This window comes from Manacus candei, unplaced genomic scaffold, assembly GCF_025592945.1.
Source record: "Manacus candei isolate 608988 ecotype Guabito, Panama unplaced genomic scaffold, ASM2559294v1 h1tg000057l, whole genome shotgun sequence".
Lineage (NCBI taxonomy): Eukaryota > Metazoa > Chordata > Aves > Passeriformes > Pipridae > Manacus > Manacus candei.
The window spans coordinates 11,247,514-11,274,646 of NW_026138105.1; the positions used below are offsets into that span (position 1 = coordinate 11,247,514).

The window sequence follows — 27,133 nt, forward strand, 5'->3', positions numbered from 1 at the left end:
TTTACAGTGGTCCTCTGTCCTCTCAGGAGAAGTTTCAGTCCATCTATCTGCCTGTCATGCCCACAGGCAGCTTTCTGAGCACAGCTCCACAATCCTCAGCAGCTCTGGATATCACTGGCTGCTGTGCCCTCTCTCTGCTCTCTTGACTGAAGTGCTTCCCAGACTTGAGAATGGGAGATAATATATTTTTAGTAGCTTCTCTTCCTTGTTTTTGCAGCTTAAGTAGAAATATTAATGTCTAATTTAAAGGGCACATTTTACAAGGTTATTTATGGGAGCAATAAGCTTTTTTCCTCCTGTGTCTTTCAGGAAAGAAGCTGGTAAGAGCTGGAATCCTTTACCTTTTTACTGTAAAAGTAAAACACTCTCAGGCTTGGAGCTGAGTGTCTCTTTTTTTCTTTTCTTTTTCTCTTTTTCTTTTTTTTTTTTTAAGGAAAATATTTATTATGCAATGATTAAGAGAGCAGCAATTTTTCCCTAGCTGAAGCAATACGGGGAGTGATGAGATGGGCAGGTCTGGGGATCTTGGGGATCTCCCCCAACGGCATTTATGTTGGGAATGAAGGATGCTGCTCCCGTGCCTGCCCCGGGAGCACCTCAGGCCTGGCACAGACACACCAGCACCGGCACTGCTGCTGCTGGAGGGGACTCAAGGAGCCGTCCTGAGCCTGCCCCAGGGCTGCCAGCTGAGCCTGCTGTGTGCACAAGGGGAGCCTGTTCCCCTGCGTTTATGGCCTGGCATGAACAGCAGCACATGGGAGAGAGTGTGCTCTGGGATAGTCTGGATAGAGGGAGCCTTGTTGGCTCAGCCCATCACTGCTGCTCCCTGCATGGCCAGGCTGCAGTGGGTGTTTGGCTTGGACAGGATTGCTGGGAGCGAGGTTTGTCCAGCCCCTGAGCTGCACCTTTGCTGCTCCTCCAGCAGCAGAGAACCAGCAGTGATGCTGGATTTAGGAAGACCAGTGTGCCTGCAGTTACTGCCGTGCCTTTACCCTGTGTCTCCTGTTCCTTCTGGCCCTGGCTGTTCTGTGCTGTGCTCCTCAAATCCCTAACCCAGGCTTGTTGGATTTAGCAGTATTATGGAACATAAGCCTGGAAGGGTCTGCTTGTGCTGATGAAGGTACTGGCTAACTCACTGGTGGCTTATGAATTGCTGCTAAAGATGAACTAATTAAAGACAGCATTTAGTTTACTAATGCTTTATCAGGCTTCAAACTGAAGTAGAAACTCCTCAGCTGATAAAATTTCCTTCCCTTCCCTCGCTCCTGTCTTCTCCACACACTCTTTTGGTAGGTTTCTTCAGTGTTTCTGAGGTTTGATCTTCTATGCCAGCCAATATTTTTCACTCCTGCTTTAACTAATGGAAATCTGATTTCAGATGAATCTGATGGTAATGATGGATGTAATTAACCATCTCCACATCCCACTTCCTCTGCCCATTTCTTTGCTGCTCACTGTCACTTTTAGGTCAGCTCTGGCCTGTAGAAAGTACCTCAAGTAATGGAAATGCCTGGTAGCAGCTAAGCAGGTACCAGTGCCTGGAGGCAGGTTTTAAAGGTGGTATCCGGTGTCAGCTTGGCACCTGCAGAGCCCCAGACTCATCACTGCCAGCTCTTGCTCCTTACAGCCTGTGCTTCTCCATCCAGCAGCCATCCATGTGATGGCTGCTGCACTGAGGAATGGCTCAAGCTGCTCTGAACTCCCTTTTTAGAAAGTGTTGGATGCATCCCACCCTGGGGAGAGGCAGGAAGTCCTCGGGGAGGAGGATGAGAACAAGGCACTTGGCTCGTGCTGGGGAATGGCACACCTTGAACCCTTGTAGGGTAGTTACAGCCTAAGGAAGGAAGTGCTTTGTCCGTCTGATGGCTGACCAAACCACTCATCCTCCAACCCGCGTGTGCCCGGAGCCTGCCGGAGTTACCTCTCCGGAGCGAGCAGAGCGGACGCTGTCGCAGCCTGCTGGGAGCATCCCTGCCACCTTCCCGGCTCCCAGCCCAAGCCTGGCTGGAGCCAGCGGGTGAGAAGCCCGCAGAGCCAGGCTCGGATTGCAACAGGCTCCTCCTCCGAAGCCTGCCGAGAGGGAAGGAGAGGCGGGGAGCAGGACTCAGCAACTTCAGGCTGCCAACCTGCACCCTGCCAGCGGCCGGGGACGGCGCTGGGGGCCCGAATCTTCCCAAGCCGCATCCCATGGGGAGCATCTCCCACCGCCGCCCGCCGTCAGCCCGGCATGGAGAGCCTGAGCAGCAGCCTGAAGAAGAAAGCCACCGAGCAGCACTACCGGGCAGAGGTGATGATTGCTGGAGAGCAGCTGAGGTAGGAGGTGTGGGGTCCTCCTCCAGCCTGGGGCAGGGCTGTATCCGGGGCTATGGGCTCTATCCCGTCAGCAGGAGGCTCAAAGCTTTATCTCTGAGCAAGCACTTTCCCCCCAGGTATCAGTATCGCCCCCTCCCCAGTACCTGCTGATCCTTCCTTCACCCACCAAACCAGCGTTGAGCCAGGTCCTTTCCCACATTATCTTGTCCTGCTGCTCCTCTGTGGCATCTCCTGCAATTCAGCTCCAGGTACCAGGAACTGGCAAGTGGGTTGAGGTGGCAACAATTTTTTTTCTCCCTTTGCACCTTCCCCCAAGTGCAGAGCATGGTGTGCTGGCACTGAGCAGCTCCCCCAAGGTCCCTGGTCCCTGCCTGGATGGGGTCAGCATCACTTCTGGGGATGCTTGGACTTTGGGGTGACTTGGAAGGGCATCTCCTGAGTGCCATGTGCCTGAATTGGATCTTACCTCTCTTGAAAGTCACTTTTGGGAACTTCTGCTGGTTTGTAGTCCCAGCTTTTAAGCAGCTTCTGAGATTTATTTTTTCCTATGAAAACAAAAATCTATTCTATGCAAGAAAACCTGTGTGGCTCAGAAAGCGTGTTCCTTGTGCATCTGGGGTCAGAACCCTCACTTGCTTCAAAGCATGTGACTGTGGGCTTTCCTAGCTCTTGAGCAGAATGTGCTTGTTTGTATCTGGAGCCATTCTGGTTTGTTTTGAAATGTGGGTGGAAATTAGGAAATATATCCTTGAATAATGTAAATAGCCCAGGGTTTGATTTTTGCTAGCATCAGATTCCTAAAATTAGCTTGGTGTTGCTCTGTTGTCCATTCTCAGAGAGTACTGTTAGCTTTAGCTTTATTATTTGCACTGTATCAAGGACTGATAACTTCCAGCTAAGGACTGGGGCCCCATCTTGAAAACACAGCCAGTGTTCAAAGTGGCAGGGAAAGTTTATTCATATTTCTGTCTTATTTATATTTTCAGTATTTTACTAATCTGAGGTGACTGAGGTTTAAAATGAGTCCTATAGCCAGGGCCAAAGGAAGGGATCAGGTATTCATACCCTGGCCAGCACAGGGTATGAAACCTGGGGAGGAGGGTGAAGAGATGGACACCAGCCTGCAGCTGGGCTCCTCTTTCCCTGAACCCCTGGCTAGAAGGAGAACTGAGTGATGAAGAACATGCTTAATATTTATTTGGAGGATCTTACAGCCTGGCAGGTAAGTAGTTAGTGGTATGAATCTTCCTGGGACCTGGATTTCCAATGCATAGCAATGGGGAAGCTGAGGCAGAGAGGCTGGATGATGTCTCAGACAACAGCAGATGGACATGGCTAAATATCCATGTTGTTCTCCCCCTGCTTTTCCCCACAGATGGAATACAGAAGCATGTGAAGGAGCCTTGCAGGCTGCCCTGACTCTGTAAACCTCCATCAGCAAATAACATTGTTGCATCTACATGAAATATCAAACATTTGTTTTTCCCTGTTCTCCACTTCCTGCCCTGCCTCCCCACTATCACATTTAGTCAAACAAACCTTTGCTCCATCTTTACAGTTCTTTGTCTTCCCAGCAAGTTTGCAAATCCCTCCGAGTTTGGTTTGGCCAGAGGGATGAGTCTGTTCAGTGTCAGGATGTGTTTCCCAGCCAGAAATAGCTGCACGAGGGAAGGGTGAGGGAATGCTTCGTGGGGATGGCTGGGAATGAAATGGATCCCAAAGGAAGAGAGGGGAGATTGGCCAGTGTGGTTTGGGCTCTCTATCTGCTAGGTTCTCTCTGCTTCCATGAGGATGCTGCTGTTTGGTCTTTTAAGGGGGAGAGGAGTTTTGGGTGTTGAGTCTCCCTCCACTAAAAAGATGAAAATAAAAATTCTAATTGATATTCTGGTCTGGAGTTTGAGAGGACTGCTGTCTTGGGCTCATTCCTCACATCTGCTGCCAGTCTTCTTGTTTCAGACATATAAACTTACATGAAAATCACACCAGTTTTACTGGGCGTTGTGTGTTCCTGGGTGGCATTCTGTAAGAGAGGCCCAATTAGTCACTTCTAATTGCAACAAATGGCTTATCTGCACAGAAATATTCTGGAACAGCTTCCACGCTTTGCATTCACACCCTGCTGTAATCAGAGACTCTCAAGTATGGACAAGCCCTTGTGCACTCTCACCTGGGTATTCCCATGGTCAAGTGAACCAGCTGGGCTCTAATAACTCTGTTAAGCTGCATTAATCACTCTTAAACATAAAATATACTCAGAAAATTTATGTCTTCCACAGAAAAAGTGAGAGGACAATGAATGCTTTCTCCTATGAAGAACAAAGTTGTGATTTCAGCCACTGTCCCAAGTTTTCAGAGGTGACAAGTGTTTTATTTGGATAATCAAACTGCGATGCTGTGAAACAAAGTGTTCATGCTTTGATGCTCTGGAAATTGGGCTCACTTAAAGATGTGTAGCTGAACATGCAAAAATTTGTATTCTTGCCCGAAAATCTTGGGTCTGCCGGAGTTTTGGTGGTTCTCTGTTGGACTTGTATCTCTTCTAGTGGGGATGTGTTCCTTGAAGAATCGTGAGGCACTGCTTGATGCAGCAGTGAATGTTATTCAGAAGATGATACTACATAGCCAGAATGACTTTTAGAAGTCAATTATTAAATTTTCAGCACTAAAAGCTGAGTAAAAGCAAGGACTGGGAAATAGACTTGTGCTTGTTGGGGTTTCTTTTTGAGATTTTGGTCTGTTTTAAATACAAGCAGGAAAAGAAAACATCTCTGTACCACTTTGGGCTGCCACAGGCAGGCAAAGCTCTCCCCTCTTCCCACATGTACTGGTGCTTTTGCAGACTGGGGGTGCAACAAACTGTTTGCAGTGCCTGTGTCACCTGAATGTGCCTCTCCAGCAGCTGTTTTGCAGAGATTCTCTTGTGGCTGTTGTTACCTTTTAGTGAGCACTTAGCTGATTTGGGGGTTTTTTTTGTTCGTTTTTTTTTTCTATGAAAATAGGAACAAAAAAGATCCTTTGGATGAGGCATCTTTCCAAGGCCATTCATTAGTGCTGAACTGCTTTGGGAATGTGAACTGCAGTTAGTATCCTTGAAAGATCCACCTTGGCATTTGAGATGCTCAAGGTCTGTTTACACGGAGGTGATGGAGAGTTTATTTCTCTTCTGTTGGCACTGCTGTGGATGTCCCTTTCAACAAGGTTACACAAGGATGAATAATGATGGCTTTGTAGTGACCTTGACAGAGAAACAATTTGCTTACCCAACACAACCAAAGCAAAGCAAATGCACATGGAAGCAGTGCTTTGACTGCCAAGCCAAGAGCGTTTCATAAGAGCCCATTCCCATGTTCCAGGAAGTGTTTTATCCTGGTTTTATTCTGCTTTTTTTTTTTCCTTTTGGAGAAATAATATGTTCACAGGGTAGATTTTGCTGTCTAGAAAACTCATAATATTGCATTATATATATTTCCTTAATTTTTTTTTTTTTAATCTGTAAGCATGATTATAACCCAGTCATACTTTGTTTTACCATCATACAAGAGCTGCTGGAAGACGCAGTTGCTGTTACATCCTGTGTCTGAAGGACAAAATTTGTCTCCTCAGAGTTGACAGGAAACAGTAAACAAGAGGAAAGTGAAAAGAGCACAAGGACACTCGAGTCGTGCCTTTTCCGCTGCCCTGGCTCTGTGGGACAGAGGGAAAACTTGTCACAGGCTTAAAACAGCCCACAAAGCTCCAACGTGCTGCTGCTCCAGAGGTGCTGAAATACCACCTAACTCCTGTCCTGACAATTTCCCCCAACAGGATAGTTTCAGAATAAATGCATTTTTTATTTTTATTTTTAAATCTTAGGTGCTAGCAGCACTGTTTGTTGGAAATAATTTTTCCTTTCTTTAATTTTTCTTCTGCAAGACCTCTGAATTTTTTTTTCCGTATTCTGAAACATGATTAAAAAAATATCTATAGGGGAAATAGTGTTCTCCCAATGATTCAGGCCTTGTGTGTCTATGTGTTATTTTATGTGAAAGGCATGTCTGAGTGTGTGTATATATATAAATGTATATATATGTGTGTGTGTATATATCTCTATATATAATGTTTATGGAGTCCTGCAGACTCTTTATGGCAATAGAGCACTCTTGGAACATTTCTTATCTCTACCAAACATGCCTCTAAAGTGCCTTCCCACTTGCTAATTGCAAAGGAAAGAAAGCATATAAAATTGACTGTGTCTTTCCCCGTAGCAGAGGGAGGGGGAGCCTGTTTGTAGTCACTGCTGGCTGTGCCTGATTGCACTTTGACAGTGGACCACGAAATAAAGGAAAGAAAAAGACAAAACCTCTAAAAATAGCAAGGCAACTGTCAGTGGACTGTTCTTTCTGGGTAAAATCCGTATTCAGAATGAGTTCTGGTCACCTGTGGGAATGAGCCTTCCAGGTAAAGAGTGAAATGCTCAATATAGACCTCAGGATTTGAGGGAGGTCTGCCAAAGGCAAGGCCAGGAGCTGGCTCTGCACGAATCTTTGGTTTAAACTTTGAATTTCCAGGAAGGTCTAAAAATTTCTGTTAATCATACTGGCTTGTAGTAGCCTCAGCATTAACTGCAATAATCAATTACTGATTTTTCATCTCAAAGAAGTTTTTATCTTTAGATTTTTAGGACCTTAGTATTTGTAAATCCTACAGTAGAGGATAATCCATTATTATCTGACAGATTTTTAGGGTACTTAAACTTCTCATATGGTACCTAAAACTGTTGTCCAGCATGCTGTGTTGTACACAGAACTTTTCCACAAAGAACAAAAGAACTCAAGGCATGAAATAACGAAAGGCTGCAGTGATTAATGCCTTAATAAAATACACTGGCCCAGGGCAAAACCAGGAATTGAGGAGAATAATTTGAAACCAAAAACATCCTGGAGTTACAGAGAAGTTTAATTAACATCTCCCTTCTGAGCCTGCTGCATACAGCCTGCATTTTCCAGGGTTGGTGTTTTGGGAACGGTCATGACTATAGGGCAGAACTTTGGCCCCTGGACAGATCTCCTGCCAGACTGGGTTGGCTTTGGCTGGAACACAGAAGAACTCTGTGCCTTGTGGCTTGCTCAGTTGTTAAAGTCCTTTTGAAAGTCAAAGCCATGCTCACCTGAGTACTTTTGCCCATATATATCTTTCCATCAGAGCTGCAGACTAGCCATAACATCGGGGTTTTCAGGATAGGAAGGTTGTTGTTTTGGCAAACTCTGTCCCAGTCAATCCCACTCTGAAGCAGAAAATGTCAGGACTGTTGTCCACTGTTGCTGTGGATTAGTGGTTCATGGATTAGCGGGTAGTGATGGGATCCACCTGGCACTCGCTGCTTTGACAGAAGAAACCAAGGCTCCTGTTACTGCTCCCACCTGGAGCTATGAACTAAGACTTTGTCCTGGGGGCATCTTTATTCCTGTTTTCATGGTCATGGGGAAGGAGAACTAGACACAGAACAGTGCCAAGATGACAAATATACGTACTGCTATTTTTTTTCCTGAGTTTTGTCCCCTCTTCACCCCCTCTGGTTTGCTGCTGTGTGTCTTTTAGAGGCTTGCTTAGAGCAAAAAGACACGTGTGGGTCAGACTATGCCTGATGCAGGCAATTATATAACCTGCATAGTAACAAGAGGAGAGAAGGGCCTGATGGAAGGGCTCCTTAGGATTGACTAATCCAGTCTTGCAATGCCAAGGGGTTTGGTTGAATTTTTTAGTCTCTGGGTGGTTGCCAGAAGTCCCAACTCATCAGCAGTGTCTCCAAGCTGGACAGATGCTGGGCAGTCAGACCCAATTCCCCTGTGACACCAGCTGTGCTCAGTGGCTGCCTTTCCCTCCAGGCTTCGCCTCCACGATGGGAAGCTCATCAAGGACAGACGTTTCCACCTCCAGACGTACCCGAACTGCTTCGTGGCCAAGGAACTCACGGACTGGCTGATCGACCACAAGGAAGCGCCGGACCGGGAGACCGGGATCCGCCTCATGCAGAAGCTGATGGACCACTACATCATCCATCACGGTGTGTGGGTGTCTCTGCTGCCTGCTGAGCCCCCTCAGGGAGGTGTCTGTGTGTCTGCTCACCGTGTGTCCGTCAGCCCAGGATACGGAAGTGTGGCCAGGTCCCTGCCCACCACTTTCCTACGGGAAGAAGCTTCTCTCCTAGAGAAGCTGGGAGAGGATGGGTAGGCAGGAGGCTGTATGGGGCTGGATCCGTGTGATGGTGCATTGCTCTGGGGAACGTGCCAGTTCCCTGCCCATCAGAAAAGGGGCTTGGGCTGTGTGCTGGTAAAAGGGCATCTGAAGTGTCTCCCATTTGGAAGCAAGTTCAGTAACACCTGGCCTGCATTGTCCTGTATCCAGCCAGGTGGGTGTTTGTACAGCAGCCGGTCTGGCTCATGTTTGTGTCATGCAGAAGTGGAAGCTGAATTACAGCACACACTTCACATCTGCAGAAAAATTAATTTTCTTTCCATAAGAGCCCAGTTCCTCAGTTTCCCCATGATGGGACAAGTGGGGCTGTGGAGTCCACATCACTCCAAGCAAAAGTAATCTGGTACCTGTGAACCTGAAGCTGAAGCAATCCTGTAGGAATGCCTCTCTTGGGATTTAAGTGTGTTTCAAAGGCTTGTTCATGGAACTTGTTAAAAAAAAAAAAAAAAGGATGGGGACAGGGGAGAAGGCAGCTTGATGCTGAAGCCCAGCTCTTAGTAATTCAGGTTTTTTTCTTTTTAAAATTTATTTGGAACTTTCAGGAGTTCTGGATTAACTCAGGTCATGTACTGACCTCTGTGCCTGTCTCTGAGCTGCAGAGCAATCCCCAAGGTCCAGCCCTTGATCCCAATATAACAACAGAAAACAAATGCTTCAGATTGGCAAAAGGTAGTTTCTCTCCATGTGATTTTCAGGCACAGTCAGGAACAAAAGTCCCAGATTATCAAATAGCTCTTGGACACCTTTGCCATCGGTGGGAAGGGCTGTGGCTGAGCTCTCTTGTTCCCAGGTCTTTGGGACAGGAGATGTGGTAACCTGGAGCTGGGGGGTGGTTTGTCACACGAGGATGCAGCTGAGGAGACAGAAGCAATGACCACACCAAATCCAGTCCTCTCTTCCCCTCTCTCCTCCAGGGTCCAGAAACAGCTGCCTTTGACCACTGCAATGCAAACACTCTCTATTGCCATCTGCTACTTGCTTTACATTAAACTGCCTTGAATAAAAATAGACTGTTGCTGTGCTTTATCACAAAAGCACAAAGCTGAAGCAGGGAGTTCTCAGTTAACCATTAACACCTAAAGCTGATTAATTTTCCATCTCTCCAGCTGACAATTTCAAATAAGTCCATTAGTTAATTAAACCTGTGCAGCACTGGGTGCCAGTGTTGTTTTGATTGCTGACTGGGATGTGCCCATCCTGCCTCTGTAATAATTCCTGGCAGGACACAGAAGTTGACTTTCCAACTCGCTTTTTGTCCATTAATTTTTGTTAGCCCTGTGGAAAGAAGGCTGCCTGCTAATGCAGCACTGCTCTGGGTGCTTGGCAATTACCTGACTAAACTGTTTGTCCTCTTCTCTGCTGGGATCCAGATGATAATTATCTCGTGAAGATCATTGTGCTTCCTCTTAATTGTCTGATGTGGTTTGAGCTTTGGTTCCATTACACGCTGAAAACACATTGAAAATGGTCTTTAAATAGTAAAAGTGCTTTGGTTTTCTATGGGCACAGTCCTGTAAGGCTTTAAGTTCTACTCCTGATTGCAATGCAATCAGAATGGCTGCTCCTTGGAGTTATGAGGATGCAAACTTTCACTGTTCAAACAACCTTATCCTGCCCTCCTGCTCGATGACTCACCGGCTTTAGCGTCCTGATTTCATCCGAGACAACTGCTCAGCAGGAATGGTGAACTCCAGATCATCTGACAAGTTTTGGCATTTGCTGCTCACCAAAAGGGGAATGTGGTTTTGCTGGTCTGCTCAGAAGGATGGAAAAAGTGTTAAAATTTTCACAAGAAGTGTCTTGCGCCTTTTGAATTTCACTCTAGTGGATGACATTACTTTAGTGAGGAAACATTTGTGGGTTTTCTGTTTTCCCTTGACAATTTTTCTTTGTTTTGCAGGCATATTATTTTCTCTGGTGTTTGTTTGTTTGGTTGTTTTTGTTTGTTTGTTTGTGTTGGGTTTTTTTGTGTGTGGGTTTTGTTTTTTTTTTTACCATTGAACTTTGTTCTTCTTGCTTCAGATGTGTGGACCTGAACACAGGCTGGCTTTTAAAAGCTGGTGTGTGATTTTTGGGCTGCTTTTTTGTCATAATTTTATTTTTTTTTTTAACTTGTAGTCTAGGAATGTGTTGCAAACAAGTTCATCTCAAAGCTGCATCCCAAATATTTACCTGCTAAAGGTTGCATGGACTTAACAGCCATTCATTTACAGACTGTGTGCCCATGCCCAAGATGAAACCAAGGCTTTTCAGACAGATTTGATTATTGCAGTTGAATGTATCTGGCTTTGAAGAAAACTTTCTCTTGAGGTCAGTTTGCCACACAAATGGATTGGGCAGGGTTGGCACAAAATGCTGTGGAAAAATTCATGCCACTATATTTTTTAGCTTACAAGTATTTTTGCCAGACAGAGGTGATTTCATGGGGGTTTGGATGCAGTGTGGGTTTTTTTCCTCTGTCATCCAAATCTGCTTACAGCAGCAGCAGCTTTCTAAAAAAAGTTGATTGAGGGAATTCTGTTTGTTCTCTTTTAGTCTAAACCTAAACATTTAAATTAAAAGAGGGAAAAAAAATCCCTGCTTTTTCTAATGAATGTTTTAGTGTCTGGATCAATTGCAGACTCAAACTCCAGCTTTCCCGAGGTCTGTACATTGGGAGTGACCTCTCCCACCAGCATGGGCTGCAGGTGTTTATAAGCAGCTACTTTTTGGGGACTGAAGGCTCGGATGCTGGTTGCTCCATGGTGCAAAGGGCACGGAGAAGGACACGGAGCAGCCCTCGCAGCTTTGAACCTGGAGACAACATCCTGCTGAGTGTGAGCCTTGCCTGTCCCTCACGGACTGACATCCCTCCCCTGAACTCTTCCAGTCTGCGACGAGCACTCGGACTACAAGGATGCCAAGCTGCTCTACCGCTTCCGCAAGGATGACGGGACCTTCCCTCTCAGCAAGGATGTGAAGGTGTTCATGCGAGGGCAGAGTCTTTATGAGAAGTACGTGAGTCCTGTCCCGGCACTGGGGTGTTGGGAGTGTGCTCTGCTGGCTGTGCTGGCTGCTGGTGCTCTGCAGCTGGGAGCCACAGCTCCTGCTGGCTTCGCTTTCCCTTCTCTGTACCCAATGCTGTCCCTCTGGGAAATGCTGTTTCCTGAGCCCTGCCACAGCTGCAGGACAACCACCATCCTTGGGGATGGGGCAGGAGCTGTACTATGAACTCACGGATGCTTCCAAGGGCTCCAGCCCACGTGCAGGTTCTGGGATCTGTATGGGGAAGCACTAGAGTTCATCTGAGTGCTCCTGGGATTAGAATGTCCAGTGGCCATTCCCAGCAACCTTCTACTCTCCTCCAATCAACTGCTTCCACCAGCTCTTTTAGGACTTGTGGCCAAAGTCAGCAGGGTATGGGATTTTCAACACCCTTGTGAGCCTGGGGCCCTGTGTCTCAATCTATTTGCAAAATTTGTCATGGAAAAGCTAATTCTCAAACAGTAAAGAAAACTCTTTCCACCTCCAAGTGTTTAGGTTTTCCTGTGTTGATTGTTTCTGGCTTTAAATCTGGGCCACCTTCCCAGGGTTCAGCCTCAGCTCACCCTCTGGACTTGTTTCCTTTAACAGCCCCTTCACACCTTCACGACCTCACAACCTGCTCATCAGAGCCACAAACTGGCACTGAAGGAGAAGTCCTTCATCCAGGCAGGTGGTGATTTCGGGTGTCTCCGTGCCCCTTCTCCAGATGTGCATCCCTTGGACTTTGCTTTTGATCTGCAGCAGTGTCTGTGGGATGGGGAGAGCATCCAGCCAACTTGTCTCATGGCTGAGCCAGCTGCACCCTCTCGTGGAGACACTGGATTTTGCTCTCACATATGTTGCAGATGGAATATGTGCTGTCTGAAACCCACCTTCTCCATCCATTTGGATATCTGCCATGTGTTTCCTGCATTTGGTTGCTTTTCCCTGCACTCTTTAGCTGAGGTGGCAGCTGAACTGGTTTTGCTGAAGCTGCTCCCTCTGCTGTGATGAAGATTTATAAAGATGCCTGACTGCAGCTCTGTGTTCCTCCCTCCTTTCCCACTGCTCCCAGGCAGCAATGTTTTGGCTGCAATGCTTTGCTCGCTTCTCTTGGCCTTGCTTTGTCTGTCTGCAGTTCCCATGAGGAATGGCAGGGATGTGCAGCATCATGGGAGCCGTGTCACTGCTTTGTGTGGCTGCAGCTCCTGTGAGGGATGGCAGGGATGTGCAGTGTCACGGGAGCCTTGTCCCACCTCTGTACCAGGCTGGTGAGCGTGGAAGAGTCAATTCTGAAGGTGAGAGAGGAGAACTCGGTGAAGTACCAGAGGACTTTCCTGGGCTGTGAGATGGTCGACTGGCTCGTTCAGGAGGGAGAAGTAGAAAACAGACAGGAAGCCGTGGAGCTGGGACAAGCACTGCTGGAGCATGGGATCATTCAGCATGGTGAGCAAGGGTCTGGCCGGAGCTGGGATGGAAAGCGAGGGATGAGCGTAACTGTCAAGGCTGTGCTAGGAACAAACCCCCATTCATGTCATGCAACAAGTGCTGGTCAAGTGCCCACTTGGAGATGGCAATGGAGCCTTTTAGTTCTATGTTTGGAGCTGGTGACCTTTGAAACCGGAGCAATCTTGCACCACCCGCAAAGGCTTTGAGTTGAAATCTGAGCTACTGCTCTTTGGTTCTTCAAAGCCGCCGGCCACAGGCCTGGGATCCACCCCTGGGTTTGGAGGGCTGGGGTGTGAGGATGTAACATTTAGCTCTGCTTGGCTGGGCATCAGAACCATCTGCCGGAATTAAACCTGCAATTCGGAAGGCAGGAAGTCCTCTGAGTGTCTTGGGACAGGGGCAGGTGGAGGGCTGTGACACCAAGTGCACCCCTGGGAGATGGCACCTCTTGGGGAGGTGGCCCTGCTGTCCCTCCCTCCCTGCAGGCAGCATTCTCAAACAGTCAGAAAAACCACAGTAGAGCACAGAGGCACTAAAAGCAATTCAGTGGGGTCACTCAGGATATTTGCTACATGTTTTTTGCACCCCCTCAGCCTCTCCCTCCTCCCCTGTTCTCTCCTAGTCTCCAATCGGCATCACTTCTTTGACAGTGACATCCTGTACCACTTCTGGATCAACTTCCGCCGGCGTCGTCGTCTCACAGAGCTGCTCAATGAGAACTCTTCTCGTGCCCTCTCCGAGAGCCCCGACAGCCCCTTCTGCCTTCGCAAGCTCAACCCGGACCCAGGCAACACCAGCTTTCTCTCTGGTAACTGGATGTGTTTGTGGAGGGGTGTGAAAGCAAGGATTACATTACCAGAGTGTCCAAGGGTGTTGCTCCAGCAGAGCGTAGGATGTCCCTCCAGACATGTGACCCCCCATCCAACTGTTTTGTGGTGGATGTCACAACACAGTGGCAATCTCTGTCACAGCTCCACCCCAGGAAAATAACTCAGCTTAGCATCAACTCAGCTCTAGATCTTTCTCTGAAGTTGGATTTATTCTTTCTAAGCTCAAATGCCATCTTCAGCGGGTGCTTACCTTTCAGGTGTGGGTCAGGCTTGGGGGTGAAGTTTGTTATTTTAAACTAGGCTGTTTCCTTCTTGAGTAATTGTTATTTCTGCCTCTTTCAGTCCAGACCAACAAGGAGATCAAAATTGTCTCAGCAGTTCGAAGGAGTAGCATCACTTCCCTCTCTGGAAATTCCAACCCCTACTTCAGTGCTGCTCCTACATTGGTATTCCCTCCTGTGGCCGAGTGCAACCCCAAATCAGGTCTGGGCTTCTGCATTGCCCTGTTGTTACATGGGATACATCCATTCCTTCAGGGCACAGGCTCGCTCAACCCCAACTCTTCAAGAGGAGAGGGTCAGCCTCACCTGTGCTTTGTGATTTAAAAAGTTGTGCAAGTGTTTGGAAAAACCCTGAGATGAATGCAAGGAGTTCTGTGTGCAGAATGGGTAATCCCCAGGCTGCCTTGTTATGCACTTTACAGTACAAACCCCTTGATTCTGACAGAATCTGTCACCTTCTGCTCTAGTGTTAAAGAGACCCGTCACCAACGAAGAGCTCCTGTCCCCTGGGGCCCCTTATGTCAAGAAAACTCTGACTGTGAGTGACCATTGTGAATGGCATTGCCAATCCATCAGTATCCAGCTCCCTGCCTGTGCTTGGATGGCTTTCTGTTGGCTGCTCTGACCTCTCTGTGTTATAACTTTGATTGCCTGTCACATCATCCTGGCTTTTGGTTGGTGACTCTCAGCGGGGAAATGTCTTCACTTATTCTTGTGGGTGAAAATGTGCTCAGCCCCTGCAAAAGTTTAATGTATATTAAAGGGGTAGATTAGGAAAGACAATGTTTCCTGGACAGGAAAAACCTCCCATTTTGGAGGGGTTTTTTTGGTGAGGCCCTGGCACAGGTTGCCCAGAGCAGCTGTGGCTGCCCCATTCCTAGAAGTGTCCAAGGTCAGGTTGGACAGGGCTTGGAGCAACCTGGTTGAATGGAAGGTGTCCCTGCCCATGGCAAGGGGTTGGAATGAGATGATCTTTAAGGTCCATTCCAATCCAACCCATACTAAGAAAAATAAAGCTGGTGATTAGCATGGCACGTATGAGGACGTGCTGTTCATTCTCCTCCTGAATGCTCTTGCCCTGCCCTTCAACTCTGCCAGCCTGGGCCTTTCATGGCTCATTTCCTCCTGCTTAGCTCTGCAGTTGCTGTTATTTATTTATATGGGTGATGTGCAAAGTCTCTTGGGAATTCCTTTTCTCTTTTAGTCACATCAGAGGGCCGCAGTACTACAGCAAACTGCTCTGATAGACTGAGATCAGAGTGGAAAAGGCAAGAGGGGCTACTTCCACCCTGGAAATGCTCTGCTGTGCCAAGGAAAAGGCACCGTGTGCGTGCTCTGGAGATGTTCTCAGCACACTCTCGGTGCATGCCTCGCACTTCAGCTTAATGCTGCCTGTGCTTCACTCTTCTGCTCTTGCTGGCAGGGAATATTAATCACAAAGCAGCTTTGCAGAGAGCAATTAACCAGTTCTGCATCTCACTGGAGCACAACCCTTTCTCTCCCACCCAGAAGAGACTACGATCATGAGCTCTCCATCTCTCTGGGAACTGTTGCATCTCCTCTGTCCAGCCCATTCCTTGGTTTTTAAAACCCTTTTGTTCTGCTTGTAGATCGTGGGGGATGCAGTGGGCTGGGGGTTTGTGGTCCGAGGAGGAAGACCTTGCCACATCCAGGCAGTGGACCCAGGAGGACCTGCTGCTGCTGCAGGGATGAAGGTACTTCTTCCTCACGGTGACTTAACTGGAGGCAAGACTTCTGTCCTGTTTGAGCTTTCTGGGCTGAACACATCCTCCATGATAACCCCACCTCCTGCAGTGGAGATCAGACCTGTGGAGTCGGCACATGGAGCTGTGGGAGAGGTGGAGGGAAGGATGACCTCTGCAGGCAAAGTGCACCCTGTGCGGTGGCACAGAGGAGGATTTGCCTTTGCCAGGGCAGAACAGGGGCTGTGGGCAGCTAGAACTCAAAAAACTCTCTCAAAACTAAACCATCCCCATGGTAGACTTTGGAGCTGTCAAAACTGTTTGAGCTGCTGAAAGCAAAGCAGAGAATTCCCAGTTCAGCTCCAGTGATTTCCCAGTGAAGCAGGGAAGGAACAGAGTTTTATCCTGGATCACCTGCTCTCACAGCTCCTGAGATGCAACACATTTTGTTTCCCTGCTATCAGCAATGGAGTTCTACATGGAACTTTTTTCCATGTGCATGAAAGCTGAATAACCTTAGACTGATACCTTGATTTGATTCATCAAGTAACTTCCAGTATTTCCAGCTCAAGTGAAATGAACTGAGATCTTGAAACTCGTTTTGGGCCCAGGCATGTATGAGTTTCACCTATAGGGTTTTAGGCATGCATGAAAGAAATGTTGAGTTTCCCAGTTCCCTATAAAGACCCCAGCAGCCAGAGAAAATCATTTCTACAAGCTGATATAAGTCTAAAGTCACATGGATATTTGAAATAATGGGATCCTTCAGAGGCAGAGTGTGACTCCTTGTTTGCTTCAGGCAGGATTCGGAGGGGATGGATGAATTTGTTTCATTTACTCAAGAGCCCAGTTAATTTCTCTTTACCTAATCTCATTTGCTACCAAATTGCTAGATGTTAATATTGTGCCTCATTTCCATCTGTGAAATGAACCACTGCTCATAAATGAGTCTTTTTTTCTCTGTTAGCTCACAGTCTAAATCCCTTTGGTCCCATTTTTATGATACAGTGATTGTAGCGCTGTGATATCAGTGTAGCTGTGGAGTGGTGATGCTTTGGGGTTTCAAGGCTTTTGAGGCAAGTTATTTGCATCACAGCCTCTGGCTCCAGTCAGTCATGGGTATAAGGTGCCAAGAGACTGAAGGTAACCCCTCCCTCCTCTCTTGCAGGTGTGCCAGTTTGTTTTCTCAGTGAATGGTGCGTGTGTTTTGCATCTGGACTATCAGACCATCAGCAGCCTCATCATGACAGGACCACGGACTCTCGTGATGGAAGTCATGGAAGCCAGTGATGAATGAAGGAGTCTCATCCCACTGCTGTTTGGAAAGGCAGGACACTCTACTAAGCAGGGATGGACTGTGTAGAGGGACCAAGCTTGACCATTCACTGTGACTTGTTACCCAGGCATTTTAATATATTTTCAAATAAATACATTATAATGGACAAGTCTTGGATTTTTACATTCTTCAAATTCTCTCCCTGCTCTCAGGTATGCCTCAGCTCTTGCAGCTCCTTTTTAGTGCCAGTGTGAGAATTCAGCACTTTATGACCCAAGCCTTAGAACAAGCCATCCACCAGCCAGGCTGCAAGGCAGGTGGTAAAGCTGGTAAGCAGCAAGAAGTTTGATACCCAGTGAGTATGTCTGAGCTGCCCTGAGCTGTCTGTGCACTCTACCGAGAACACAATGTGCTCTCCAGATGGCCCCATAAGCTGTGCCATCGGCTCTGTCAAGAAAATAAGGAAATGAATACAGGAATGTGTGCTTCCTTGGAAAGTCTGAGGCTCCTGCTACTCTGTTGGCTTAGCCACACTCACTGCCGGGGCTGGTTGCTGTTCCCAGCTGTTTCTTGAAAAGGGGAGACTTCCATGATGGTGCTTTTTGTGCCCCCATCCCTTAATAATGCTTATATTAATTAATCAGCTTCACCTCAGCGTGGAGGCAGGAGAGGTCCCAAATATTGTAGGCTTCTACCAACCAAGTGGTGGGGGGCAGTGGGGGAAAGGAGAGACCAAAAGCAGAATGTGCCCAGAAGTGTGTCCTAGTTGGAGTTTGACTCAGGGAGGGAACAGAAAAGAGTGAAAGCCACCAAAATGCAGCCCACCTGGACTCTGCTGCTTGCAGGATGACTGTGTTTGTAGTCAGTGCAAAATATTCCTTGCAAACTACCCTGAAAGTGAGCTAAAAATAGAATAACAGGTAATAACAAGAAATCGGGGAGGTTTCTTGCTTTCCAGTTCACAGAGCATCCTGCTTGTGATTAGCCTGCTGTGCTGTGCATGGGGAGGATGATCTCCAGCACTCCTACTTGGGGCAGGGCTCTCCGTGCAGCTTGGCCACAAACCAAGCCTTAAAAAAAAACCCAAATCAAACCCAAAAAAGTCCCCAAATAGTAATTTTGATTTGTGTTAAAGTGGGGTTGACTTTCTTGGAAAATCTGGTGGCAGCTGTGTATTAGGTATTGCCCTACTGCTGGCTGCCTTTTTTTTTTCCCTTGGTATAAAGGGATATGTGTTCCCCCAGTTCTGGTGCCGAAGTAATAGGACTACTTGGAGCTCAGCATTCCTGGAACATGGTGCAGGCAAGATGTTTGCATTGATAATCCACTGGGGTCCCTCCAGCCCCTAAGTGAAACCAGACCATCTTCTCAGCCGTTTGTCAATACACTCCCAGTTGTTATTTGTAGCCATTCAGTGCACAAATAAAGCAGCCTCAATCTGCCTTTTTGTTTTTTAAATTCTCTTCAGGGAGCGTTTGGGTGTCCCCGATGGCCCAAAGGTTTAACCCGAGGTGTGTTCAACTTGAACTAAGGTCAAATCCAGGCATTGTGTGGGCACCTTGGGAAAGGCAGACCAGAAAGCAGCAACCTGAACACAAGCATGGAAACAGGTCCAGATTTTTCAGATGTAAACACAGCAGGAATCTTTAGCTCTGCATCTGAATTCCACGAAGTGAAGCACAGGAGAAATGTGCTTTTTCCTTTCTCACCTTCTCCTACTTTTAAAGTAAACTGTAGCAAATCTGAGCAAATTCTGAAATCCAGTAGGAATTACAGAAGAGGTAATTTGTGGTATTTACAGGTAAGGCAGAGACAACCCTCTCTCCATGGGGTACCAAATGCTCCATGTTTTGTTTTAATATGATTTGTTGCCCACATGTTGCCCAGGGAAGCTGTGTCTGCCCCATCCCTGGAAATGTTCAAGGTTAGGTTGGACTGAGCTTGGAGCAACCTAGTCTAGTGGAAGATATCCCTGCCCATGGCAGAAAGATTGGAACAAGGTGGTCTTTAAGGTCCCTTCTAATCTTTTCTGTGATTCTATGATTTAAGTGCTTCATTTTGGCGTTGTCCTTTGATCTGTATATTGTGATGCTTTAAAACACTTACAAAGTTATGAAACAAAACTGCAATGAACTAACAAATGTTCATTTATTATGCAGAATGTTTTGAAAACTATTACTTTTTTTCCATCTAGCTTGACTGTTCCAAAGGCACCTGTGTTTCCCATGGAATGGCAATTCCAAGTGTCTTATAGCTCACTTGGTTGCAATGGGAGAGTGATGCTGACAGTCCCTGTAGATGCAGCTGAAAATGTGGCTTCCATTTGTAATGAGAAATGACACTGTCAGTCATTCCACTCCTGCCAATGAGGACAAAATCCTTCCAAAAGACTTTTGGCAGGGAGCTGGATGTCTCTCCCAGGTGCTCCTGGCTCTGAGCACCTCACGCTGGAGCGGATCAGGGCTGTCTCCCACAGCCGGGGAGCCCGCAGGCACCATCGAGCTCCAGCTCGTGATTCAGCCTCTGGCCTTGCAAAACTCACAGATGTGCCTAATTTCCTTAAACAAACGCAGCACAGCTCGCCTTCAGCGCACATGCTGGGCTCTCAAAATCATTTAATGGGATGCGGGTGCATCCCGGGGAGTCTGGTGGTGGGCGGGAGCCACGACTTGTTGCTGCGTTCTAGGAAATCGGCGTGCAGATTCCCAGACGGATATTTTATTTAGTTAGCAAAGCCACTAAAAGCCGTTTACTGCTTTTCATAGAAGCAGACTCTTGCTTTATTTGGCTGCACGAAGGGGCCAAGCCGCTGCGTGCGGAGAGGGAGGTGGGGGAATCCCATCCCTCTCCCCCTGCTCTCCCTCCCCTTCCTTGTCCCTCCTGACGTCTGGGAATTGAAATCTTTAATCGCGCCGAGGAGCGGACGAGGCGCCAGGGCAGCTTCTCCCACAATTTAAGAATGTAGCTGGATTCCCGCAGCTCCCGGCTGACTCCAGGGGAAGCCGCGCCGCTCCGCAGAGGTCTGTGGCTCGTTCCCCTTTGGGGCTCGGTTCGCAGGGATGCCCAGGGGGGCTGTGCTGTTTTGGGGAGTGTGTGGGGATCCCAAGCAGGGAACTTCTGCAGGGTTTTGCTCTCCGGGAAACTTAGAGCTGGTGCAGCTGAGCTCGGGGCAGCAGTGCCGATGCCACACAGGGGTGACAGGTCTCTCTCTTACTGTGAAGTGGCTTCGAGGCTCACGTTCCCTGCCAGTCGGTTTAAATACTGCCAGGACTACTTTGGCAATTCTTTAGGAGTGATGGCTGTGAGAAATGCACTTTTGCCTGTTGGTTTGATTTTTTTTTTGTTTTGTTCTATTTTTGGTTAATAGTACAAAACTGCAGGAAATGGTTGCCAGAAAGGACAGTGCTTGGAAGGGTTTGCTATCTGTGTGAGTTTTTCCCACCTGGAGGTGTGAGTGGGTCGGTATCAAGTTGAAGTTACTCAGCCTGATGAGTTGGGAGCGTTGCAAATGTTCAACCCAGAAGTGAAACTTATTCCTGCCTTTTTGAGGCTGGTGCTGGGATAATCGAGACTTTTTGTTGATTAGTGGAACTGAAATACAGGAACTTTCCAGGAGAGAACAGAAAGGGGTTGATGAATGTGTTTTTTTAGTCTGGTTTAGGTCCTTCTACCGGCAAAGCACTCAGGGAATGTGGGACAGATTTATTCCCTGCAGTTGGCTGCCTGCAGGGCTGTCCCCAGCACTGCTTGTGTGTCCGGCAGCGAGTGGGACACGAGGTGACATTGCTTCTGCCAGCACTTCTGTGCAGAGACAGTGATGACCTCTGGGATGAGAAAACATCCCCAAACTGTGGCTGTGGAGAGCAGAAATTATTCACAGTGCCCCCAAATCCTCACCTTTAGTTGTGCTGCTTTAAGTAAGTGGCAGGAATTTTTTGCACTGATCTTTTTTTTCTTAAAATAAAGTGAGTGCTTATAAATTTTCCCGTACAAATAAGGGGATCTCTGGCCTCATTAACCTCCAAATCCTCTCTGAGCACACAGCTGGGGCAAGTGGAAAGTGGTGTGTCCCACACACACCCCTATTTTCCAGGCCCTGGAAACACTGACCACATGCTCCATGTGTTGCTGTCTCCAAATTCCTTCCCTGAGGGTAAGTAACAGGAGAGAGGCTCCCTGCCTGCCAGCAGGCTGGTGTCACCGTGGTCCCCTGAGTCCCAGGGTCCACAGCTCAACCTGGCTGGATGCTGGCACCAGTGATGGCAGAAATGGATAGGGAGGGACCATAGAGCCCTGGAGTGGGGGCTTGAGACCTGACAGGTGACCCGTGGAGAGGAAGCTCTGCAGGGAGGGTAGGAGACAGCTCCTCCAGCTGTGTGTCTTCCACCATTTCAAACAGGTGCATTTGTTATTTGTGATTTAAAGGGAGGAAAATGAATGTTGGAGAAGATGCTGAATAGTGATGGATTTGCCTCTGAATTTTTTGCTCTTCACTTTAGTTACAGTAAAGATCCACACCCTGAGGACAAACTGCATCCAGCCTGGATTAACCCCTGGTTTGCTGTGAGTGTGGTGAGGCCCTGGCACAGGTTGTCCAGAGAAGTTGTGGCTGCCCCAGCTCTGGAAGTGTCCAAGGCCAGGTTGGACAGGGCTTGGAGCAACCTGGGATAGTGGAAGGTGTCCCCACTGCTGCAACAAGATGAACTTTAAGGTCCCTTCTGGCCCAAACAATTCTGTGATTATATGATAATATTTAACTCATCTTTGCCATCAGGTGGAAGCTCAGGCCTTCAGGGCAAACAGAGCCTGCAATAAACCCAGATCAGTGCAGGCTGGAGGAGCCCACAGGCTTAATTTTCCGGACTTCAGATTCCATGTAACTCTGGTTAACATGAAAAGATAATACACAATCCAGTAGTTTTACCAGAGTTTGGCATCTCATTTGCCAGCAGAGCCTCGGGGAATTTGCAAGGCAATCAAAGGCAGTTTGGTGGCATTGCAAAAGGGCACAAATGAACTTTTAATTCAGGATTTTTTTAAAAAGAATGCCTGCTTCTTGCTGCTGTTTGGCACATGCATCTCTGAAGCCAGGGTAGGCTTTGTTTTTCTGGAGCTGATAGTCAGAATCCCAAACACCCCCCCAGTAAAATGTTTGCTGTTTTTTATAAGCAATGACCTCATTAGCTGGAAAAATAAAGCAAGTGTTTCCCATGGCTAAAGGCTTTGGTTACACTGCAGTTGTTCCATATAACCTGATCTTCAATCAAAAAAAAAATAATCACAGGCAGAGCAGGGCGGTTAACAACTCCCTGTTATAACTTGCATATTTTTCCACTCATTCTTCCAGCAATTTAGAACTGATTTAAACCCCAGGAGATCATGGCTGGATCACTCACGTGTGTATTTATTTTTGCTTGAAACTGCTACAACGTTGACGTGTTTGAGGGGAAATAGACATTTGCCAGGAACCTTTAAATACCTGTCCATCAAAACGAATAGAAGTGAAATGTCACTGCAGACGGCAGTGGAGGAAACGGGTGCATGGTCTGGTTCTGCCAAAAGCAATAAGGCTGAAATGTGGAGCACAGAAATGACAGATGCCAATGATGCATTGCTAAAGGCCAACAAAGTGTGTTTAAGACCTGGTTTATTGAGATCAAGATGAGGGGGAGGCACTGTTTCCACCAGGGTCGTTGGATGCTGACCTGACATTTCTGACCAAACTGAGTAACAAGGAAATCCAGACCAGCAAAACAGGTGCAGGTGCTCGAGGTCTGTGGTCCAGGGCTGGCTGTCCTTAGCCAGCCAGCTTTGTCCTTGCTGCAGAGCTAATTCCTGAGCCAAACTGATCCTCTGCCACGATCAGGTCTGTAACTGCCTCTGCTTTCAGCCTGTTCAGGTGAACAAGTTAAAGCAAGACTATCCCAACCAGTCCCGAATGTAACTCCTTGGGAACTCCACTGTGAGATAAGAAGCAAACCTCTTCTCTGTAAACTGTTGGCATACAAACTCCATTCAGTCTGCGGACCCCTCAGTGCCGTCAGTGATGCCCAGAGCTGCAGATCTCAGCTTGTGGTGCCTTAAGTGAGGACTGCAAAAAACTGGATTTTGATATGGTGAAATATAAATTTTACTTCTCCTTCCTGATATCTGCCCTCTTGTAGGTCCTGGTCATCATGCTGATTCACACTTGGTTCTTTTTTGCCTGCCTGCCTGTGCTGAGCCATGTCTGGGGACGAGTGGGCCAAGGTAAGGAGCCTACCTGCCCTTGCCCCTAAGTTTTTTCTGTCCCCTGGGATAGCCCAGCCCTTGCCCAAGCCCTGGGCATTGGCAGTGGCACCACTGCAAGGGACATTCCCAAGGACATGCAGGATTTTGGGGGCTTGCTGTGCTCTGGTGTCTGCTGGTGAAGCTATTCCCACGCTTGAAGAGCAATGAGAGATCAAGGGGCCCATCTGGGGAGAGCACCTCGATCCCTCCCCACCCTGCAGAGCCTGTCCTCAGCACTGGCAGCAGTTCAACGTGCCACTCCCTCCCACCAGGGATGCATTTCAGCCTGTGCAAGCAATGAAGGGGCTTATGTGATCTGCAGATGGAGCTTGAGATACAGGAAGGAAAAGGGGGGTGCCTCTCTCAGTCACTACCTCTCTCCTGGTGCTTTGGATGCCTATGGTGACATGTGATGCAACATCTGGATAAGAAAACACGAGTTGCCTTCCTCCTGCAACACATTTTGCTCAGGTAGTGCCACAAGTGACCAGAACATACCTATAGCGCCTCACCACTGCCCTTCTGATGTGGAAGAACCACCTTCACATTATATTTGAACCCTGTGTGGAACTGGTGACCACAAATGTTTCTAGGGAGGTGATGGTGCTGCGGAGTTGGGACAGATGTGTCTCTGTGCTGTGTTATCTTCCAGACCAGGCTCTGCAGTTAAGCCTGGGCTTAACTCCCTGTCAGCTGGAGAGCAAGGTTACAGCATCAAATGGTGCACATCCAACACAGGGCAGGGAAACAGTGAAGCTTTCATGGCACTGGGGATCATTTGCATCCAGCACATAATGGCGCTTTAGAAGATGTTGTCCTTTCTGGTCTGCCTGGGGAAATTCTTGTATTTTAGCTTCTGGGCTCCTAGAGTGATGGCCAAGGAGCTGGACCACACTTGGCCAAAAGCAGACAGCTCCATGTTTAATCTAACTGTGAATTCCCCTCATTGTTCCATGATCTTTTACCATTTCTCTTAGGCACGATTCTGGGATTTGCTTTTTTCCCCTCACCCCTCTTTCCCAAGTTTTCTTTCTTCCCCTTCAGATTTGCCTGGGGTGAGATGTGAATCTGAGCTTTGTTTCCCCAAAATAGTTATCTGCTTGTTGGGCAGCCTGCAGGAAGCCTCTGTGAGGAAAGGTTAAGGCACAGATGTGGGGCTGAGACAAGCAAGTCCTCACTGCAGGCTCTCACTGCTTTCCTGGGCAGGAGTCCTGAGTAACAGTTTGGCAGCACTGAGTCGACTCTCCAGGTCACCCTAAGCTTTTTTTTTTATGAGTTATGGTAAAGAGGCTGGTAACAGCTGCAAATGATGTGGGAGGGCACTTGAGTGCAGATGCTTATAGTGTGTTCACTCACTGCAAATTAGGGCATCCTGCTGGAAAGGCAGCTCTGGGCACAGTGTCAGAAGGAGAGGAGAGAAATCTGCTGAGTTGCCATCTTACATCCAGCCGAGTGAAAAAGTTTCATTTGGTGGCATTTGTACGACAGGAATCATTGATTCAAAGAGTGACACGAGCTCAGACATCTAGCTGGGGTTTAACAGATAGCTGTGAAATCTAGAGATGATAAGGCAATGTGCTCTTTCTTCTTTTTGCCTCCTTGTCTGCTACTATTTTTTTCCTTGGGATTTGTCATTTGGTTTGCAGCTCCCTGCAGCAAACTGATACAAGCTGGTGCCTATGAGTTATGGTCCTGCCAGGAGCTGTTATTTACACTTTATCAGGCTTTCTTTCTTTCCTTTTTTTTCTTTTTTTTTTTTTGCCTTCTTTCCAAACCCTGCTGGTCCTTGGAGCTGCTGCTGAAATGATCTCTCTGCAGAAGCATGGGATCCATCACCTTGGGAATTTCTGTATTTCTCAGCAGCCCAAGCCCCTTGAAGAGCCTCACTGAGCCCCCTTATCTGTTTCCTGCCCTCCCATTTCAGATGTTTGCACTGAACACACTTGCTGAAACAAAACACTTTGCAGGAAAGCTCCTGGGGGAGTCCTCCAAGGTGTGAGGGGTGCAGAGAAAGCTCCTACCTCTGTGGGGGGCTGTTTTTCCTGTTTTCAGAGGTATAAAATGAGGACTCGTTTGAGCACCTGAGAAACTCCTTTTTGCATGGGTGGAGGATACAGGTCTGCAGAGGTGCAGGGGAACTGCGGGAGCTGCTGTGCAGCCTCAGGGGATAGTGAGGACTTGGGTGGGACGGTGGAGGCTTCCTTTGCACTGCTGCTGTTCCCGGGTCCTTAGAGGAGACAGCACATGTGGTGTTTTGTGGGTGTATACACAGAGGGAGGAATTGCATCTATAACAGCATGGGCACGTCTCCTCCTCCCCAGGGTCAGGCCGGCTGAAGCTCACTGTCCTCTCGGAAGACAGGCTCCAGATGAAGTGGAAAGAGACTGAAGGGAACATCAGTGGCTACAAAGTTCGGGTAAAGCCCATGGCAGGTATGAGCTGAGACACTGGACATCAGCAGAGATCTGTGTATGAATGAGGGACTGACATCCACGGTTTTTTTTCTGGTGGAGAACAGGACCTAAGTAGGAGTATTATTTAGACCTTAAGGTGATAGAAAGAAGTCAGAGGGAATTGTCCATGGCTTGTTCTAGTTCCAAGTGTTGATTACCTACATCAAAACTTTTCTCTGGGCTGTACCTGTAGTACAGACAAGAAGTCTTTCTTCCATGGCCACCATGGGAGCAGCCCATAGTCCCTCTGCCACTCATTCACAAGAGAGAGATGAAATTCAGCTCTCTTCACCCTGGGGGAAAGGATTAGCCAGAAAGTGCTGTTCTTTGGGACTGTGTGATAAAAAAGATGAGGAAAGGTTCATTGCCTGATTCTTCTGTGAGAGCTCCCAACTCTGCCACCACTTGCACAGGCACGGGATGGGAAGTCTTTGACTCTGTGTGTGTGGGGAGGCTCATCCCCTGGCTCCCTACCCCTGCTCCATGATTCCAGATGCTGAAACTGGTGGTGTTGGAAGGACAGGACATCCCTCGGCAGGGAGCACCGGTTGGAGGCAACCTTAGTCCTGGCTGGCATCTGGTTTCCTGTTGCTGAGGCTTTCCCAGCGAGCTGGAGAAGGGAGCTGCCAGGCAGAATTGCGGCACAGCTCCTGTGATCATCCACCCGCTTTTAGCTCAGCCCCCACCTGTTTCCCAAGCTGGAGCAGGAGGTTTCTCATTCCTTCCCTGTTCCTCCCCACAGCCTCAGCTCAGCAGAGAACATCCTGGGAATGCAGAGCATCCTGGGAATGCAGGGAATCCCCACTGGCTCTCCCAGCACATGCCTGAGGCTTTCCCTCTTTGGCTGGGGAGTCTCCAGCCCTAGGCACAAGCACAGGGATGGGGGGGTCAGAAACACATCCATCTCCATAATTTAAAGCTTGTAGACTTCTCCCAATCAGAGGGGTTTAGGGAGCTGGTGTGACCCTCTCTGTTTTGTGTAGCAAAGAGCCTGTGGGGCAGCAATTGCTGCCTTGCTCCATCTGCTCACTGCCCTGCCAACACAGAAACACCCCAGTTCTTGAGTGGCCAAGGCATCACAGTCCCAGGGCAGGTTCCAACAGCATGGGACATCACTGTGGAGGGGTCTGGAGGCAGTGCCAGCCCCAGAAATGAGCTGTCTCCTGCAGAGAGCAGCTGCCCTTAGAGAGTTGGGGCAAAGATAGCACAGTGAGAGTGTCTGGGATAAGTAAGATGAGTCCCAAGTGCCAGAATGACCTCCAGAGACACCAAGTCACTTCCTCATTTTGTCACATATGACCTCAATCAGTTGGATGTTTTC

At 48.0% G+C, this 27,133-nt stretch overlaps 2 protein-coding genes across 4 annotated transcripts in view; both read left to right on the plus strand.

Moving 5' to 3' along the window:
* Positions 1 to 2,071: 2,071 nt before the first annotated feature.
* LOC127478018 (DEP domain-containing mTOR-interacting protein-like) lies at positions 2,072 to 17,247 on the plus strand. Its single transcript, XM_051803145.1, has 9 exons — positions 2,072 to 2,313; positions 8,178 to 8,356; positions 11,417 to 11,540; positions 12,818 to 12,996; positions 13,622 to 13,807; positions 14,172 to 14,312; positions 14,578 to 14,648; positions 15,721 to 15,825; positions 16,982 to 17,247. The coding sequence occupies exons 1-9, from the start codon at positions 2,228 to 2,230 to the stop codon at positions 17,108 to 17,110; spliced, it is 1,200 nt and encodes a 399-aa protein (XP_051659105.1). The 5' UTR covers positions 2,072 to 2,227; the 3' UTR covers positions 17,111 to 17,247.
* A 2,755-nt stretch (positions 17,248 to 20,002) lies between these two features.
* COL20A1 (collagen type XX alpha 1 chain) overlaps positions 20,003 to 27,133 on the plus strand; it is a 51,280-nt gene continuing 44,149 nt past the window's right edge. For all 3 annotated transcript variants that reach the window (XM_051803123.1, XM_051803125.1, XM_051803124.1), the window contains exons 1-3: positions 20,003 to 20,109; positions 23,254 to 23,338; positions 25,681 to 25,791. In XM_051803123.1, coding sequence (XP_051659083.1) covers positions 23,266 to 23,338; positions 25,681 to 25,791 — 184 coding nt within the window. In that variant the 5' untranslated portion in view covers positions 20,003 to 20,109; positions 23,254 to 23,265. The remainder of the gene's footprint in view (positions 20,110 to 23,253; positions 23,339 to 25,680; positions 25,792 to 27,133) is intronic.

What these genes read in the sequence shown, in the direction of transcription:
- LOC127478018 (XM_051803145.1), top strand. Translation starts at nt 2,228, where the DNA reads ATGGAGAGCCTGAGCAGCAGCCTGAAGAAGAAAGCCACCGAGCAGCAC. An exon ending in CAACACCAGCTTTCTCTCTG is followed by an intron (nt 13,808 to 14,171) that starts GTAACTGGATGT and finishes TGCCTCTTTCAG; the next exon opens with TCCAGACCAACAAGGAGATC. An exon ending in ATGTCAAGAAAACTCTGACT is followed by an intron (nt 14,649 to 15,720) that starts GTGAGTGACCAT and finishes TTCTGCTTGTAG; the next exon opens with ATCGTGGGGGATGCAGTGGG.